The sequence below is a fragment of the Oryctolagus cuniculus genome, chromosome 17 (genome assembly GCF_964237555.1).
Source record: "Oryctolagus cuniculus chromosome 17, mOryCun1.1, whole genome shotgun sequence".
In the NCBI taxonomy this organism is placed as follows: domain Eukaryota; kingdom Metazoa; phylum Chordata; class Mammalia; order Lagomorpha; family Leporidae; genus Oryctolagus; species Oryctolagus cuniculus.
The window spans coordinates 18,143,692-18,162,163 of NC_091448.1; the positions used below are offsets into that span (position 1 = coordinate 18,143,692).

At 53.9% G+C, this 18,472-nt stretch overlaps 2 protein-coding genes across 3 annotated transcripts in view; one reads left to right on the forward strand and one right to left on the reverse strand.

Annotated features, from left to right (window-relative positions):
• Positions 1-9,432, reverse strand: part of EFTUD2 (elongation factor Tu GTP binding domain containing 2) — a 52,368-nt gene extending 42,936 nt beyond the window's left edge. Inside the window, exons 1-2 of the mRNA XM_002719444.5 lie at positions 9,154-9,432; positions 4,234-4,342 (exon numbers count right to left, since the gene is read on the reverse strand). Coding sequence (XP_002719490.1) covers positions 4,234-4,338 — 105 coding nt within the window. The 5' untranslated portion in view covers positions 4,339-4,342; positions 9,154-9,432. The remainder of the gene's footprint in view (positions 1-4,233; positions 4,343-9,153) is intronic.
• Positions 9,433-9,459: 27 nt separating this feature from the next.
• DNAAF19 (dynein axonemal assembly factor 19) lies at positions 9,460-17,991 on the forward strand. Of its 2 annotated transcripts, none has more exons than XM_070060577.1 (5): positions 9,460-9,604; positions 13,326-13,477; positions 13,766-13,898; positions 14,768-14,899; positions 16,571-17,991. In XM_070060577.1, the coding sequence occupies exons 2-5, from the start codon at positions 13,335-13,337 to the stop codon at positions 17,918-17,920; spliced, it is 1,758 nt and encodes a 585-aa protein (XP_069916678.1). In that variant the 5' UTR covers positions 9,460-9,604; positions 13,326-13,334; the 3' UTR covers positions 17,921-17,991. The 2 variants fall into 2 exon arrangements, with proteins under 2 accessions (XP_069916678.1, XP_069916679.1); XM_070060578.1 differs by having other exon boundaries at positions 9,492-9,635.
• The last annotated feature ends 481 nt before the right edge of the window (positions 17,992-18,472 follow it).

Here is an 18,472-nt window from a genome sequence, read left to right on the forward strand (position 1 = left end):
ATACTCAATGAATGAATTACTGGGCTGTATTTAATCTGGTTTTCTTCTTCTTTTTTTTTTAAGATTTATTTATTTACTTATTTGAAAGGCAGAGTTACAGAGAGGCAGAGGCAGAGGCAGAGGCAGAGAGAGAGAGAGAGAGAGAGAGGTCTTCCATCCACAGGTTCACTACCCAAATAGCCGCAATGGCCGCAGCTGCGCCAACATGAAACCAGGAGCCAGGAACTTCTTTTGGGTCTCCCACATGGTGCAGGGGTCCAAGCACCCGGGCCATCTTCTTCTGCTTTCCCAGGCCACAGCAGAGAGCTAGATCGGAAGTGGAGCAGCCAGGACTCGAACCGGTGCCCACATGGGATGCCGGCACTGCAAGTGGCGTTTTTACCCCTACACCACAGCGCCAGCCCCTTAATCTGGTTTTCAGGCTTATTAGGATCACCTTGACTCTACATTTTTGCCATTCAATATATTAGCTCTATTCATGTGCAATTTTATAAACCTGCACTCTCTATCTTCCCCACATCAGCAGTAAAAAGGCTTAAAAGGACAGGACCAAGCTCAGACGCCTAGGGCATGTCACAAGAGCTCTGGCGTGACCCATTAATGAACACTCTTTGGGTCCCATTGTTCAATCAGCCATGACCTCCTAACTGTACAATGACCTAGTCCATGTTCCTTTCACAAGGACAGCATAAATTATGGTGGCTAACTTAGGAACAGGAGTGAAATAGAGTGAGAATGGAGGAAGACTCTTCTATATATGGTCTGAATGAGAATGTATGCATGAGTTACTGACATAAAGAAAAATCTCTTTAGAAAAGAAAAAAAAGTTTCTTAAAAAACTTCAAATGCTTTGCCTAAATCAAGGTTCATCATATCCACAGTACACTCCTGACCTGAATCTCAGCCCGGTAATCCTAGCAAGACAAAATTATTTTTATAAAACTCATATTAGCTTCCTAAGTGGTACATAGTAATCTGTTTCCTAGTTCCTTCCATAATTTTACAATGGATGCATAGTTACAAATCTATAGTTTCTGAAATTCAGCACCTTATCACCACCTCTGGAAATTGGAATGAGTTATCTAATTCACTTCTTGGTACCACAGCTGCTCGCCATAGCTTCTTCGCTTTCTTCCTTTTTTTACTTGAGAGACAGAGAAACACAGACAAACAACTTCTGTCTGCTAGTTGACTAACCAAATGCTCACCAATGGCCAGGGCTGGGCCATGGCAAAATCTGGAGCCAGGAACTCATTCCAGGTCTCCAGCTCTCCTACATGAGTGGAAGGAACCTAACTACTTTTTTTTTTCTTTTTAAGATTTATTTATTTATTTGAAAGGCAGAGTTATAGAGAGAGAGGAGAGGAAAAGAGATATCTTCCATCTACTGGTTCATTCCCCAGATGGTTGCAATGACCCAGCTGGGCTAAGCTGAAGCCAGGAGCTTCATCTGCATCTCACATGGGTGCTAGGGCCCAAGGTCTTTGGCCATCCTCCGCTGCTTCCTTAGGTACTTCAGCAGGGAGCTGGATTCGAAGTGGAACAGCCAGGACTTGAACTGGCACCTATATGGGATGCCAGTGCTGCAGGCAATGGCTTAATCTGCTATGCCACAGGGCCAGCCCTGGAACCCAACTACTTGACCCATCACCTGCTGCCTCCTCAGGTGCTCATTAGCAGGAAGTAGCCAGAGCCAGAGCCAGACTCAAACCCAGGTACTCTGAATAGGACATGGGACTCTCTATCATTTTCTTTTTTTTTTTTTTAAGATTTTATTTATTTATTTGAGAGGTAGAGTTACAGACAGTGAGAGGGAGAAACAGAGAGAAAGGTCTTCTGTCCACTAGTTCACTCCCCAGTGGCTGCCAACAGTTGGAGCTGCGCTGATCCAAAGCCAGGAGCCAGGTGCCTGCCTCCAGTCTCCTGTGCAGGTGCAAGGGCCTAAGCACCTGAGCCATCTTCCACTGCTTTCCCAGGCCACAGCAGAGAGCTGGATTGGAAGAGGAGCAGCTGGAACATAAACCAGTGCCCATATGGGATGCTGGCACCGCAGGCAGAGAATTAACCCACTTGCCACAGCGCCGGCCCCTCTATCATTTTCTTAAAAACTTGGTCAAACGCCTACCTGGGAGACCCAGATGGAGTTCCAGGTTCCTGGCTTCAGCCTGGCCCAGCCCCAGCCATTGCTGCCATCTGGGGGGTGAACCAGCAGATGAAAGATCTCTCTATCTCTCTAACTCTCCCTTTCAAATAAATAAATACATAAATCTTTAGAAGAAAATAAAAAAATAAAAGGATGCTGCTTGAGATATCTGAATCCCATATCAGAGTGCATGGGTTCAAGTCCTGGCTCTGCTTCTGATTCCAGTTCCCTGCTAATGAGCACCCTGGGAGGCAGCAGGTAATAACTGAAGTACTTAGGACCCTGCTAGCCACATCAGCTGGCCTGGTTCAGCCCTAGCTGTTATGGATATTTTGGATGGTATGGATATTTGGAAAATGAACCAGTAGATACACAATCTTGTTCTGCTTGTGTTTCTCTGCCTTTCAAGTAAGTAAAATATAAATAAAACTTAACAAAACTACCGGTTGCCCCTCTTCCAGGCCAGCCCTCTGCTGTGGCCAGGGAGTGCAGTGGAGGATGGCCCAGGTGCTTGGGCCCTGCACCCCATGGGAGACCAGGAAAAAGCACCTGGCTCCTGGCTCCTGCCATCGGATCAGTGCGGTGCGCCGGCCGCAGCGCGCCGGCCGCGGCGGCCATTGGAGGGTGAACCAACGGCAAAGGAAGACCTTTCTCTCTGTCTCTCTCTCTCACTATCCACTCTGCCTGTCAAAAAAAAAAAAAAAAACTTAACAAAACTAACAAAAGCAAACCTGAGCTTGTGAGGGAGCCCCTGATGCAGCTGCACTTGGAAGTTAGCTAATCTCTTCTAAGTCAGAATTATTCATGACTGCCAAAAGGCACTTAAGCCTAAGAGAAGAAGGCATGTTACCAGACGAACTAGAACTCAGAAGACAAAATGACCTCATCCATGAAATGATCTGATACCCCCTTTTGGAACTTTAGTAGCTAAGCTACCTCAGGGGCAGTATAAGACCCCAATAAATCATGCTATAAAAAGGACAATGTTAGAGATGTACACAGGGTATAAAGGGAAGAGAAAGGATTCAGCACTTTACTGTTAATTTTAAAAAGAGAAGGGCAGGGGCTGGCACTGTGGTGTAGTAGGTTAAGCCTCCCATATGGCATACGGGCAGCGGCATTCCATAGGGGTGCTGGTTTAAGCCCCAGCTGCTCCACCTCTGATCCAGCTCCCTGCTATGGCCTCGGAAAGCAGTAGAAGATGGCCCAAGTGCTTGGGCCCCTGCACCCATGTGGAAGACCTAGAAGAAGCTCCTGGCTTCAGATCAGCACAGATCCAGCCATAGTGACTATTTGGGGAGTGAACCAGATGGAAGATCTCTCAGTCTCTGTCTCTCCCTTTCTCTCTAACTGTAACTCTTTCAAATAAAATACATAAATCTTTTTTTTTTTTTTTTTTTTTTTTTGACAGGCAGAGTGGACAGTGAGAGAGAGAGACAGGGAGAAAGGTCTTCCTTTTGCCGTTGGTTCACCCTCCAATGGCCGCCACGGCTGGCACACTGCACTGATCCAAAGCCAGGAGCCAGGTGCTTCTCCTGGTCTCCCATGGGGTGAAGACCAAGCACTTGGGCCATCCTCCACTGCACTTCCCTGGCCACAGCAGAGAGCTGGCCTGGAAGAGGGGCAACCGGGACAGAATCCGGCGCCCCGGCCGGGACTAGAACCCAGTGTGCTGGTGCCGCAAGGCGGAGGATTAGCCTAGTGAGCCGCAGCACTGGCCTAATAAAATACATAAATCTTAAAGAGAGAGAGAGACAGAGTAAGCTTTCGGCACAGTGACTAAAAAACACTTGGGATGCTCACATCCCACTTCGGGGTGCCTGGGTTTGAATCCCAATTTCACTTCCAATTCCTGCTTCCTGCTAATGTGCATTCTGGGAGGCAGCAAATGATGGCCCAAGTAACTGGGTCCCTGCTACTCACATGGGAGACTCACACTGGGTTTACAGCTCCTAGCTTCAGCCTGGCCCATCCCTAGCTGCTACGGTCATCTGGAGAGTGAACCAATGGATGAGAAGTATCTTCAAATAAATAAATACATAAATAAAATTTAAAGAGACAGACAAAAGAACCCAATATATTTTTTTTACCTCATCAAGATCTTTGGTCTCTCTGCCCAATTCATCGTCATCTTCATCAGAATCAAGCTCGGGTCCAATATAATTTCCAAACTCATCATACAAGTCAGTATCCATGGTGCTAAAATTCAAAAAGAAGAGAAGAGTGAAGACTGACAACATAGTCCCCGTCTCCTGGCTTCATGGTCCACCAGACCCCTGCACACACCTCCTCTCCAGTTATATCCAGCTCTCGACTGCACCCCCCAAAGTCCAGTACTTTCCCCACCTCTCTGGCCTACTTGGCATTACTACTTAAACACTGTTCCTTCCTCTTCTTTAATACTGAAAAAGATTCTAAAATAATATAATACCAAAAGTGCCAGTACAAATAACTTCCCGTTGCCTAACTTACTGAGAGCAGCCTGCTGACACAACATCCCACCACCCTGTAATACTTCAGGACAGGAACTGGCAAACTGGCCCGTGGCCAACTCTGGCCCCTCCACCTGCTTTTGCATTGCCCCAAGTGAAGAATGCTTTTCTTCAAGTTAAAACAGTTCATAACACATTAATTAATGACATTCAAGTTCAGTGTCTATAAAGTTCCACTGGAACACAGGCATGTTCATGCACATGTAGCTGCTTTCACACTGCAACAGCAAAGTTGAGGAGCTGGAAATGAGACCATACGGTCCACAAAGCCTAAAATATTCTCTGGCCCTTAACAGAAAGCTTGCCAACCACTGTCTCAGCGTGTGTGACCTCCACAAACAAGGACATCTCCTACATACCACAGTACAGTCATCCAAAGCATAAAATTACTATGGACCCATTACTACCACCTAAACCACAGAGTTCACTCAGGTTTTACAAGTGGGCCACCGCAGTACCCTGCACAGCCAAGGCTCCGAGCCAGGATCACACATTTTCTTGGAGTTGCCCTGTCAACCTCTCTTTCAGCCTGTCCCAGTTCTTCAGTCTGGCCTTGGCTTCTATGACTTAACACTGCTGAAGCTTAGAAGCAGTGATTTTGCAGACTGTCCCCTCACTTGGGCTTGCGGGATGTTTCCGCAGGAGTATACGCAGGCTCTGCCCTTTCGGCAGGAGTGCCACAGCAATGCTGCTGTGTTTTTCTCAACGCATCTCCTATCGGGTGGTCTGTGACTTCAATTTGTCCCATTTGTGATGATATTAACTTTGATTCTTGATTAAGGAAGTATCGGCAAGTTTTTCCATTATAGAGTTCCTCCTTTTCCACTGTAATTACTACTTTGTAGGTTTTCTCTACTTCAAAGATAGAAACTACTCAATAGTTCAAGAGGCAGGCGTTGGGGCTAGCAGGTAAGACGACAGAAGTGCTGGGGCTCCACACCTGCCTCTGCCTCTTTACTTCAGCCTCCAGCCAATGTAGGCCCTGAGAGGCCAAGGCTACAGCCCAGGTAACTGGGTTCCTGCCACACACGGGCCTTGGCCTGGCCACTGCAGGCACCTGTGGAGTGAAAAAGTAGACGGGAGCTCCTTCTCTCTCTCTGCCCCTCAAACACAAACATGAAAACGGATGGGGTGGCACTGTGGTGCAGTGGCTATGCTGCTGCTGGAGACGTCTGGGATAGAGTCCCCCTCCGCTTCCAATCCAGCTTGCTGCTAACGCACCTGGAAGGCAGCAGATGCTCACTCAAGTACTGGAGTTTCTGTCACCTGTGGGGGAGGTCCAGCTGGAGCTCCTGCCTCCTGGCTTTGGTCCAGTACAGTGGGGGAGTGAGCCACTGAATGAGAGATCTCTCTCTCTGCTTCTACTTTTCTGTCACTCTTGCCTTTCAACACACACACACACACACACACATTTGGCAGAGCATTACAATGTTGCTTAGGATCCTGCATCCCAAAGCAAAGTTCCTGGGTTCAAATTCCAGCTTCCTATTAATGAGCACCCTGGCAGGGAGGCCCAGTTTGGTTTCCTTGCTCTGTGGCTTTGGCTTGGACCAGCTCCAGCTATTGCAGGCACTTGGGAGAGTGAATCAGAAGATGGGAGGTATCTGTATCTGACTTTTAAATAATTTTTAAAATAAGAATAATTCAGGCCGGCGCCGTGGCTCACTAGGCTAATCCTCCGCCTTGCGGCACTGGCACACCGGGTTCTAGTCCCGGTCGGGGCGCCGGATTCTGTCCCGGTTGCCCCTCTTCCAGGCCAGCTCTCTGCTATGGCCCGGGAAGGCAGTGGAGGATGGCCCAAGTGCTTGGTCTTCACCCCATGGGAGACCAGGAGAAGCACCTGGCTCCTGGCTTCCGATCAGCGCAATGCACCGGCTGTAGTGCGCTGGCTGCGGCGGCCATTAGAGGGTGAACCAACGGCAAAAGGAAGACCTTTCTCTCTCTCTCTCTCTCACTGTCCACTCTGCCTGTCAAAAAAAAAAAAGAAGAAGAAGAAGAAGAATTCAAATGCTACCTCCTTCAAGCTTTCTTAGATCTCAATTTCTTTTTTTTTTCTTTTTTTGACAGGCAGAGTGGACAGTGAGAGAGAGAGACAGAGAGAAAGGTCTTCCTTTGCCGTTGGTTCACCCTCCAATGGCCGCCGCGGCCGGTGCGCTGAGGCCGGCGCACCGCGCTGATTCGATGGCAGGAGCCAGGAGCCAGGTGCTTTTCCTGGTCTCCCATGGGGTGCAGGGCCCAAGCACCTGGGCCATCCTCCACTGCACTCCCTGGCCACAGCAGAGAGCTGGCCTGGAAGAGGGGCAACCGGGAAAGAATCCGGTGCCCCGACCGGGACTAGAACCTGGTGTGCCGGTGCCGCTAGGCGGAGGATTAGCCTAGTGAGCCGCAGCGCTGACCCAGATCTCAATTTCTTATTCCCCCATGCTGCTGCAGTCTTTTGGATTTACATCACTGTTCAGCTTTTTCCTGGATGGCGGTTCACTGCACTAATTACCCTCAACAACTCCATAGTTCAGGAGCACAACACCAAGCCTCTGGAGCTGGAAGACCTAGATTCAAATCCCAAACTCATCACTAGCAACTATGTAACTTAAAAAAAAAAAAAAAGATTTATTTATTTATTTGAAAGAGTTACAGGGACAGAAAGAAAGACAGAGGGCTCTTCCAAGTGCAGATCCACTCCCCAGATGGCCACAATGGCCAGGGCTGGGCCAAGCTGAAGCCAGGAGCCAGGAGCTTCATCCAGTCTCCCATGTGGGTAGCAGCGTCCCAAAACATCCTCTCTCTGCTGCTTTCCCCAGGGCATTAGCAGGGAGCTGGATCGGAAGTGGAGCAGCCTCCGCGAGATGAAGTGGCGTCACAGACAGCTTTGCCTGCAAAGCCACAAAGCCAGCCCATGTACGTCTTACTTCACCTCTGCACATCCATTTCCTGAACTGGAAAATGGAGTGATGAAACCTCATGCATAAAATGATTGGGGATTAGATAAAAACCCTGCAACTCCATCCAGGTCCCCCACTGAGTGGCAGGGGCCCCTGTGCCAAAACCTGCTACCTCCCAGGATGCCTTAGCGGGACACAAGCAGAGAAACCGGGACTCGAACCGCTGCACCAACATGGGATGTGGCCTTCCCAGTGTCTCAACCCACTGTGCTATAATGCCTGTCATCTATCTCTGGTCATTCTTGACTAGAAGAACCTGTGCTCATTGTGCTCCCCTCCCAAAGCCCTAGAGCACCCTGTGTAAGCAGGAACTGGATAAATGCAAATGGAATGGAATATTTGATACTGATGTTTCTTGCATTGAGCTAATACCTCAACCTCCCTCAATGCCACTTGCTGAGTGCTGATTGCAAATAAAACACATAATTGGAGAACCCAAGAAGAGGTAGTTACGGGGCTGGCGCTGTGGCACAGTGGTAAAGCCGGCACTGCCCATATGGGCACCAGGTTGAGTCCCAGCTGCTCCACTTCTGATCCAGCTCTCTGCTATGGCCTGGGAAAGCAGCGGAAGATGGACCAAGACCTTGAGCTTCTGAACCCAAGTGGGAGACCCGAAGAAACTCCTGGCTCCTGGCTTCAGATTGGTGCAGCTCCAGCCATTGTGGCCACTTGGGGAGTGAACCAGTGGATGGAAGATCTCCCTCTCTCTCGCTCTTGCTCTCTGCCTCTGCTTCTCTCTGTGTGTAACTCTTTCAAATAAATAAATAAATCTTAAAAAAAAAAAAGTGGTAGTTACGTGTACATTATTAGAGAAAATCTCATATGCATAAAGGCTCTTTTTACTTCCAAAGAGCTATCAAACTGGGCTCATTCATTCTCCCGAGACCTCCAGCCAACAAATGCAGAGAGTTCCATAGAGAGCGGTTCGTGGAACAAGTCAAGCCCAGCCCCAAGGCCACTGCACCTGCCATTCTGTCTGAAATGCTCTTGCCTGAGGTATTCGTAACTTTGCCCTCTAGCTTATCAAAGTCTCTTTTCACTAAAAAGCCCCTCATTCACGCTCTCCGACCCTCACTTTCACCGTTTTCCTATCAAGACATGAATCTACTCGTTTGCATCCTGTTCGTTCTTCCCGCTACAACTTAAGCAAGGTCTCTCGTTCACTTAGGACAGCGCCTGGCACAAAACAGGCCCTCAGCAAGCATGTGCTGAACGCACGATCGGACGACTCCAGCAACGCACAGACAGCTGAGTTGCACCAGCTGGTTACGAACCTCACCGCAGCCCCTCGCTATTTTAACTTCTGAAAAAGAATCCCAAATGAAGACAAAGAGCCTGGCAGAGAAGAGGTGATGGCGGCACTGATGAGAGAGCGAGGAGACGCGGCAGTGAAAGCTCAACCCTGCCCAGGAACGGGACTTCAGGGATGGGGCTGGGGGCTCCTTCCGGCTCCAGGCCTCAGCTCACTCATCCGCAACGGGCAGACAGCACCTCATGCCTCTTCCAGATACGATGCTCTGTAACTTCCCGCCCTGCCCAGATAACCTTCCCACGCCACGGACCCCCGTTAGCTCACCTCCTCCCTGCTCAGCGTAGAACCCCAAGTCCGCCGACGGAGACCGCGCGGCCGCCTCGCGTCACTGCAGCGCCTGCGCCCGCAGCCAAGAAGGACCCCGCAGACGCCGAGGCCGCGTTTCTGCCACGGAGGACAGCCCTGTGCCTGAGAACCGGCACTGAGGAATGCCGACCGCAGACACAGGAGCCGACCGGGTGGAGTTGTGAATCCCATACCCAAGCGTGGGCTGCTCGAAAGAGAGTGAAGCCTGAGCATACATGACTACTGGGTCAGGCACCGCCAGGACACCTAAAGGGGCTTTCGGGCAGGTCACGTGGGCAGGCCGTTGGCGCAGTTGCTAGGCAACCGCGGATGCTGGGCGTAGTGGGCTCCGAGCCGCCGTTTGGTTCCAGTACACCAGGGAGTCCCCAAGGAAAGCGAGGGGACCGAGGCGGGAACTGCGGTGGTGAAGGTCCGGGTGGCTGGGTCGGGAGGACAGACGGGTTAGTTCTACTTATTGGCTGACTGCAGGGCTCAGGGGCCGGGACTCCTGAGTTCAGCTCCTGGCCAGCCCAGTCGGTTCTGGCGTTCAACTTCGCTAGGTTTGTCCGTGTGGGTAGCTAGTTGCGGACCGCCTGCTTCCCTGCCAGGACTGCTCGGTGTCCCCAGAGAAGTCTCACAAGTACGCGGGCACTTGAAAAGCTTGTGGGAAATGGAGTTAAAAGATAAGCTTATTTCGATGCAGATATTCCAAGTCCATGCATACGATAGAGGGTGCCTCCAAAAAGTGCATGAAAATGTGTATTATGAAAAAACTATGAGGCAGGGGTTGTGGCGCAGCGAGTCAGGCCGCCGCTGCAACGCCAGCATCTCAGGTGAGGGCAGGTCCAGTGGGCACTTCGGCTCAAGCTCGCTGCTAGTGCACCTGGGAAAAGCTGAAGTGCTTGGGCTCTGCACCCACGTGGGAGGCCTGGATGCAGTTCCAGGCTCCTGATTTCGGCCTGGCCCAGCCCTGGCTGTTGCTGCGATTTGGGAAGTCAAGGACTAGATGGAGGATCTCTCTCTCTGTCTCTCCCTCTCCTTCTCTCCCTCTCCCTCTCCTTCTCTCCCTCTCCCTCTCCCTCTCCCTCTCCCTCTCTCCCTCTCTCCCTCTCTCCCTCTCTCCCTCTCTCCCTCTCCTTCTCTCCCTCTCCTTCTCTCCCTTTCCCTCTCTCTCTGCATTTCAAATAAATAAAACATTATTTTAAGTTGCATGGATTTCAAAATGTTTTTGCACCAAAATAAATTCATTTTTAAACAATACTTATTATCTTTAAATATTTAGTTATTTTCAATTTATTTAAATTCAAAGAGACAGAGAAAAGAGGGAGTTCTTCCATCTGCTGGTTCACTCTCCAGCAGGTTAAAGCTGCTGCTTGGGACACCCACGTCCCACATCAGAGTGCCGGGTGGAGTTCGGACAGCTGGGAGGCAGCAGATGAGGTCCAGCTACTTGGATTCCTGGCTCCCAGCTGCAGCCTGGCCTAGACCTGGTGCTGTGGGCATTTGGGAAGTGAACCAACAGGCAGAAGATCTCTCCCTCCCTCCCTCTCTCTCTCTCAAATGCTTTTAAAAAGAGACAGCAAGTTCTGCTTTTGTGTAAAGGCTTCTGTTGCAACAACTGTCTGTCGGCAGGCATTTGGGGAGCGAATGAGCAGATGAAAGATGTTGTGTGTATGCATGTGTGAGTATGTATGTGGTGTTTCCCTCTCTCTGTCACTCTTCCTTTCAAAGAAATCTTTTTAATTTTTTTAAGATTTATTTAGTTTTATTTGAAAGAGTTACACAGAAAGAGAAGGAGAGAGAGAGGGAGAGAAAGAGAGAGAGAGAGAGAGAGAAGTTTTCCATCTGCTGGTTCACTCCCCAATTGGCTGCAATGGCCAGAGCTGCATCGATCTGAAGCCAGGAGCCAGGAGCTTCCTCCAGGTCTTCCCACACAGGTGCAGGAGCCCAAGCACTTGGGCCATCTTCCACTGCTTTCCCAGGCCATAGCAGAGAGCTGGATCAGAAGAGGTGCAGCCAGGACTTGAACCGACACCTATATGGGATGCTGGCACTGGAGGTGGTGGCTTAACTAACCCACTACACCACAGCCCTGGCCCCTCCAAAGAAATCTTTTTTAAAATGAGCTCTGCTTCTATTTGAAGGCCTCTATTACAACTTGCTGTAGGGGGCCAGTGCTGTGGCACAGCAGGTAAAGCCACTGCCTGCAGTGCCAGCATCCCATATGGGTGCCAGTTTGAGTCCCAGTGGTTCCACTTCTGATCCAGCTCTCTGCTATGGCCTGGGAAAGCAGCAGAAGATGACCCATGTTCTTGGGCCCCTGCACCCATGTGGGAGACCCAGAAAAAGCTCCTGGATCCTGGCTTCGGATTGGCGCAGCTCCAGCCTTTGTGGCCATCTGGAGAGAGAAACAGTGGATGGAAGACTTCTCTCTGTCTCTACCTTTCTCTGTAGCTCTGCCTTTCAAATAAAATAAACCTGGCCAGCGCTGAGGCTCACTAGGCTAATCCTCCGCCTGTGGCACCAACACCCCAGGTTCTAGTCCCAGTTGGAGCGCCGGATTCTGTCCCGGTTGCTCCTCTTCCCAGTCCAGCTCTCTGCTGTGTCCCGGGAGTGCAGTGGAGGATGGCCCAGGTGCTTGGTCACTGCACCCGCATGGGAGACCAGGAGAAGCACCTGGTTCCTGGCTTTGGATCGGCACAGCGCCGGCTGTAGCAGCCATTTGTGGGGTGAACCAACAGAAGGAAGACCTTTCTCTCTCTCTCTCACTGTCTAATTCTGCCTGTCAAAAAAAATAAATAAATAAAAATTTAAAAAAATTAATAAGATGCCTGAACATTCATCTTTATAAAAATATTTGTACAGGCCAAGAACAAAATTAAGGCTACAAACTTGGGGCTGCTGTTGTGGCGCAGCAGGGTAAGTGACCACGTATAATGCTGGCGTCCCATACGGGCGCCAAATCAGGTAGCTCCACTTCCACTCCAGCTCCCTGCTAATGTGTCTGGGAAAGCAGCGGAAGATGCCCAGGTGCTTGAGTCCCTGCCATCCCTGTTGGAGACCACAATTACATTTCTGGCTCCTGGTTTTGGCCTGGCCCAGCCCTGTCTGTTGCAATCATCTAGGGAGTGAACTAGTGGAAGGAAGATCTCTCCTCTCCCTTTCTCCCTACCCATCACGCAACTCTGCCTTTCAAATAAATAAATTTTTTTTAAAAAGACTAGGCTCCAAACTGAAAGAACTCTATTTTCTTTATTTTTTTAAAAAGTGGGTTTTGAGTATTTTTTAAAGATTTATTTATGTATTTGAAAGAGTTACAGAGAGAAGGAGAGGCAGAGAGAGAGAGGTCTTCCATCCACTGGTTCACTCCCTAATTGGCTGCAATGGCCAGAGCTGTGTCAATCAGAAGCCAGAAGCCAGGAGCCAGGAGATTCTTCCGGGTCTCCCACATGGGTGCAGGGGCCCAAGCACTTGGGCCATCTTCTACTGGTTTCCCAGGCCATAGCAGAGAGCTTGATCGGAAGTGGAACAGCCAGGACTCGAACCAGCACCCATTTGGGATGCCAGCACTGCAGGCAGCAGCTTCACCCAATACACCACAGTGCCAGCCCCTCTTTATTTTTAAAAAAGATTTATTTATTTATTTGAAATGCAGAGTTACACAGAGAAAGAGGTAGAGTCAGAGAAATCTTCCATCCACTGGTTCACTCCCCAAATGGTCACAGTGGCTGGGACTGTGCCAGGCTGAAGCCAGGAGCTTCTTCTGAGTCTCCCATGTGGGTGCAGGGGCCCAAGGACTTGGGTCATCTTCTGCTGCTTTCCGAGGCCCATTAGCAGGAAGCTGCATCAGAAGTGGAGCAGCCTGGACTCAAACTGATGCCCACATGGGATGTCAGTGTCACAGGCGGTGGCTTCACCCACTAGGCCACAGCGCCGGCCCCAGGACTCTGTTTTCAATGACACGTCTGTGTAAGTCCTCACTTACACAACTCGGCTCCTCTCTGGAGAGAACTAGACTTTCGTAGCGTGCCCCAAGGTGAGTGACACGCTCTCCAGGGTGCTCTTGGGTGTGTCTGTGTTCCAGCAGAGATTCCCGAGGTGCCCTCTGTCCCCAGACGCACCCTCGACGTGCACACCCTTTGCTCTTCCAGGCGCGGGCCATGGACAGGAATGACGCCATCGACTTCAAGGCTTTGGAGAAGGAGCTGCAGGCAGCGCTCGCGGCTGATGAGAAGTACAAGCGGGAGAACGCGGCCAAGCTGCGGGCAGTGGAGCAGAGGGTGCCTTCCTACGAGCAGTTCAGGTCGGGCCTGCTGTGACGGTGGGGCTCTGGCAGGAGGCCACGCCATCGTCCCACTCCCTCAGCCCTGGCTCCTTGCTCCCCTAACTTGTGCGATCGTGTGTGAGTTCTCTGATTCTCTGAGCGTGGTGTCTGCCGCAGGAGCAGCGCTTGGAACCGGGCGGCCCGGTCCGTTGTTGTCGGCACAGTGGGTTGGGTCTGCAGTGGGTTTGGCCTCCGTCACGAAGACCTTGGCTGCCTCACACCCGCCGAATGTGAACGTCCGCCCCACGGTCTCTCCTTTGCCCACAGGGCTATTGTCCTCGCGTCACATCTGAGGCCGCTGGAGCGGAAGGACAAGACGGGAGGAAAGAGAAGCGTGCCCTGGAACTGTCACTCCGGCCAGGGAAAGGCTTCCCATGACGTGACCCCCGAAGCCCCCCAGGTGGGCCAATCCCACTTCCGTAGCCTCCAGTCCCTGAAGGAAAGCCATCAGCAGTTGGAGAGGCTGAGCTGAGCTGGGTAGAACTGACCCCATTCCCAGATCAGCTTTGGCTCGCTCTTTCTCTGGGTAGGGGGCACAGACGCGGGGTCAGGACCCACTCAAATCCTTGACACTTGTTTTGAGTTGCTTTCCTCCTTCCCCCCGCCCTTCGGAGTGAAGGCTGACTGCCTCTCGAAGACCAGAGCTGTGAGTCTGTGTTGTTCATCCGCAGGAAGACCCTGGCACAAATGAGACTCTCAGATCACAGCCTGGATTCCTTGGGGCCCTCCTTCCCTGCCCCACCCCCAGTTCTGTCATCTGAAAAATGAGGCCCGGCCGGCGCCATGGCTCAATAGGCTAATCCTCCACCTTGCAGCTCCGGCACACCGGGTTCTAGTCCCAGTCAGGGCGCCGGATTCTGTCCTGGTTGCCCCTCTTCCAGGCCAGCTCTCTGCTGTGGCCCGGGAGTGCAGTAGAGGATGGCCCAAGTCCTTGGGCCCTGCACCCCATGGGAGACCAGGATAAGTACCTGGCTCCTGCCATCGGATCAGCGCAGTGCGCCAGCTGCAGCGCGCCGGCCACGGCGGCCATTGGAGGGTGAACCAACGACAAAGGAAGACCTTTCTCTCTGTCTCTCTCTCTCACTGTCCACTCTGCCTGTCAAAAAAAAAATTAATAAATTAAATAAATTAAAAAAAAAAAAAGAAAAATGAGGCCCGCGGGAAACTCAGCCTTCCCAGAGCTCAGAGAGCAGTGCCAGCGTTAAGATGAAACCCACGGGCTCCCCTCACCTCACAGCTCTGAGCTCCCCCTTCCCTCCTGTGACCCAGGAGGAAGCTGCCGTCCAGCCCACGACCTCAGCAGAGTTCTACCGCAACTGGCGTCGCCACCTGCGGAACGGACCAGAGCGCTACCAGGCCCTGCTGCAGCTCGGGGGCCCAGAGCTGGGCCACCTGTTCCAGGTGGATGTGGGATTTGGGCTTCTAGGGGAGTTTCTGGTGGCCCTGGCGGATCAGGTGAGGCCGGCAGACCGTGCAGCAGTGCTGGGGATCCTGCACAGCCTGGCCAGCACGGGACGCTTCCCCTTGAACCTGAGCCTGTTGAGCGCCGCAGAGCGAGAGAGCTGCAGACGCTTGTTCCAGAATCTGCAGGCCATGGGCACGCCTAGAGCCGTGAAGGAGGGGCTCAGGCAGGAGGAGCAGGGCCTGGAGCCGTCTGCGGGGCTGCAGGTGGAGGAGGAGCTCCTGCAGCACCTGCGAGGGCTGTACAGGGTGGACGGGTAGGACCAGCTCCCCTCAGAGGCCTCCGAGGGCCGTGCGGGGTGGACGGGTAGGACCAGCTCCCCTCAGAGGCCTCTGATGGCCGTACAGGGTGGACGGGTAGGACCAGCTCCCCTCAGACGCCTCCTAGGGCCATGCAGGGTGGACGGGTAGGACCAGCTCCCCTCAGAGGCCTCCGAGGGCCGTGCGGGGTGGACGGTTAGGACCAGCTCCCCTCAGAGGCCCCCGAGGGCTGTATGGGGTGGACGGGTAGGACCAGCTCCCCTCAGACGCCTCCTAGGGCCGTGCGGGGTGGACGGGTAGGACCAGCTCCCCTCAGAGGCCTCTGATGGCCGTACAGGGTGGACGGGTAGGACCAGCTCCCCTCAGACGCCTCCTAGGGCCATGCAGGGTGGACGGGTAGGACCAGCTCCCCTCAGAGGCCTCCGAGGGCCGTGCGGGGTGGACGGTTAGGACCAGCTCCCCTCAGAGGCCTCTGAGGGCCGTGCGGGGTGGACGGGTAGGACCAGCTCCCCTCAGAGGCCCCCACGGTCTCTGGAGGCACTCGGGGGTGTTGCCTTCGGGTCTCTACAGGACTGCCACGAGAAAGCCACACCTGCCCACCTTCTCAATGTGGAGTTTTTAGAGCAAAAGCAGGAACTGAGCCTCCCCCTCCTCTCTAGCCGCTCCAGCCACGGGACAGTCAGGGGCCCAGGAAGTTGAAAGCAGTTTTGCTTCCCAGACTTGTACCAAGTCTCTAGCCTACAGGCCCTAAACAATAAGTACATGTCCAGCCAAACGCTGGGCGCGCCAGTTACAGCCTCCGCTCAGAGGAAGGAAAAGCGAACTTCATCGTCTCTCGGGGAGGTAGGCACGGACTTCCACAGTACGAGCCTGCTTACAGCCCAGATCCAGTGAGTGCGCACTGACCCAACCATGATCAGATGCTCTCGTGTTCCCCTAGGGACCAAGGCCTGGGAGGGGGCCTGGGCAAGCCCCAGGCCATCAGCACAGGTCTGGCCAGCCTCCCTGGTGGGGGGAGGTGGGATCCCTCGGTGTCCCCGACTGAGAGCAGGGAAGACTTTTCCACGAGGCAGCCATGCAGAGCCTGGAGCAGGGAGGCTGAAGGGAAGGCCCTGCCCGGGGGGCCTGGGCCCCTCTCATTCCGGCCACCCTGGACCCATTCTTGGGCGAGTGCCAGGGTTCTAGAAAGGGGAGTGAGGGCCGGGTTCTAGAATGGCTTTCCCTGGAGCTCACGCCTGGAACATTGGAAGGGCATCTTGTACACAGCTGGGAATAAACCGCCTTGCTTCTGGCTGCTTCCTCTCTAGCCTCCTCCTCCTCTTCCAGCCGCTGACTCCTTCTCTCCTACAGAGAACTTTGGGCAGAGATTTTGTTTTCCTGGAAGCCACGCGGGCCTTCAGTGCCTTGGCTTTGCCGTGCCCCGCGGTGCCCCGCCAGCCCCTGCCTCCCGCAGGCATGAGCCTGGCCCCGGCCACGCTGCTCCTGTGGGCGTGGGGGCGCCTCCAGGCCTTTGAGATCGTGGAGAAGGAGAATATTTTTCAGAAGACGCCCTGCCCGGCTTTCCTGATGTTTGACAACGCCGCCTACCTGGCGGACATGAGCTTCGAGCTCCCTTGCCACTGCAAGCCGGAGGAGGTGCTGGCTGTGGTCTGGTACTACCAGAAGCGCCTAGGGAGCAGCCACACCACGGTGCTGACCGACTTCGACGGGCGCGTGCTGACGGAGGCGGCCCACGTGCGCACGGGCAGTGACGTGCTGCAGCGCTTCAGCATCCGCATGTTCAGCCTGCTGGTGTTCCGGGCGCAGCCGCAGGACTCGGGCCTGTACTTCTGCGGCACCCGCAAGGGGGACTACTTCTACGCCTACGACGTGGACATCCAGAGCAGCGAGGACATGGTGGCCACCTTCCAGGACAAGGGCGAGGAGCCCCTCGCGGACGAGTTCCGCGGCAGCCTCCGCGTCTTCACCACCTTCTGGGAGTGGACGCCATGCGACCGCTGCGGGGTGCGCGGCGAGCAGTGGCGCATCGGCCTCTGCTACCTGCAGAGCCCGGGCCTGTCCCCGCGCTACCGCAAGTCGGTGCCGGACGTGGTGTCCTGCGGCTCGCGGGCCGTGCCGCGGAAGCTGCGCGCCGCAGCCAGGGACCACACACCCGAGGTGCTGGTCCGGAGCTGTCAGGAGCCCTGCACGATGCGGAAGACGATCCGCGGCGGGGTGCTGGCCATCTACAACTACGTGTCCAAGCTGGGCAGCCGGCCCTGGGTGCCCCAGGTGCCCATTCAGTTCCACCAGCAGAGACTGGGCCACGGGCTCGTCATCTCCTGCCCCGGGGCCCGGCCTGAGCACGCGGTGGCCTGGGACAAGGACAACCAGCGCCTCTACCGCACGGAGTACCTGAAGGGCGCCAACAGGTCCATGAGGGTGTTCATCGACCACGGCAGCCACCTGCACATCCGCTTCACCCAGCTGAGTGACCGCGGCATCTACTACTGCTGGCGGCAGGGCGAGCGGGTCGCCGGCTTCCGGCTGGGCGTGACGACCCGCGGGCGCTCCCCGGCCTCGCTGTCCGACCCGGAGACGCGCGCCGCGGTGGAACTCACCCTGATAGGCTACGTGCTCATCACGCTGCTGTTCGTCAGCATCCACCTCTGCCGCTGCTGCTGCTACTTACTCCGCTGTTGTCCCAGCTTCTCCCCCTAGGCGCCCCGCCCTGAAGACCGGCTGTGCTTCCATGTGCTTGTTAAATGATACCGGGAGCTCCTGGGCAGGCACTGTGGGGCTGAGATGTGTGTGTATGTGTGTGTGTGTGTGTGGTGTGGCCAGGCCAGATCTGTAGGTTACTGGGCAGGTCTGGGGCCTGGTCTGGGACGGGAGATGGGGGCAGCCAGAGGGCACAGGTGTTTGGACTCCGCTCTCAGGCCAGGGCAGGCAGAAGGGTGCTGATGTGCCCAGGGGGCCTGGTCAGTGCGGGATGGCATGAGAGGTGCCGGAGCTTCCTGCTGTGGGGGACTGTCCAGTGGCTGTGGGTTGGGCTGGGCGATGCAAGGGGAGGAAGCGAGAGAACAGGGGAGGGAGATAATTTGTGTCCCTTTTAGGCTTCCTGGCTGGCCCTCGTCTGGGGTGGGCAGGCAGAAGGAGCGGGTTTGGGGAAGCACGCAAAACCTCGGACAAGGGAAAGAGGCGAGGCTAGCACAGCGGGTGGAGCAGGTCTGGCCTGGGACTGGCAGCTCCGTGGGGGAGGGGCTCCAGGGT

Excerpts from the sequence above, each read along its gene's own strand:
- DNAAF19 (XM_070060577.1), top strand. The coding sequence starts at position 13,335 with ATGGACAGGAATGACGCCATCGACTTCAAGGCTTTGGAGAAGGAGCTG. Across the intron at positions 13,478-13,765 it reads CCTTCCTACGAGCAGTTCAG|GGCTATTGTCCTCGCGTCAC; the intron begins GTCGGGCCTGCT and ends CTTTGCCCACAG. Across the intron at positions 13,899-14,767 it reads TGACCCCCGAAGCCCCCCAG|GAGGAAGCTGCCGTCCAGCC; the intron begins GTGGGCCAATCC and ends CCTGTGACCCAG.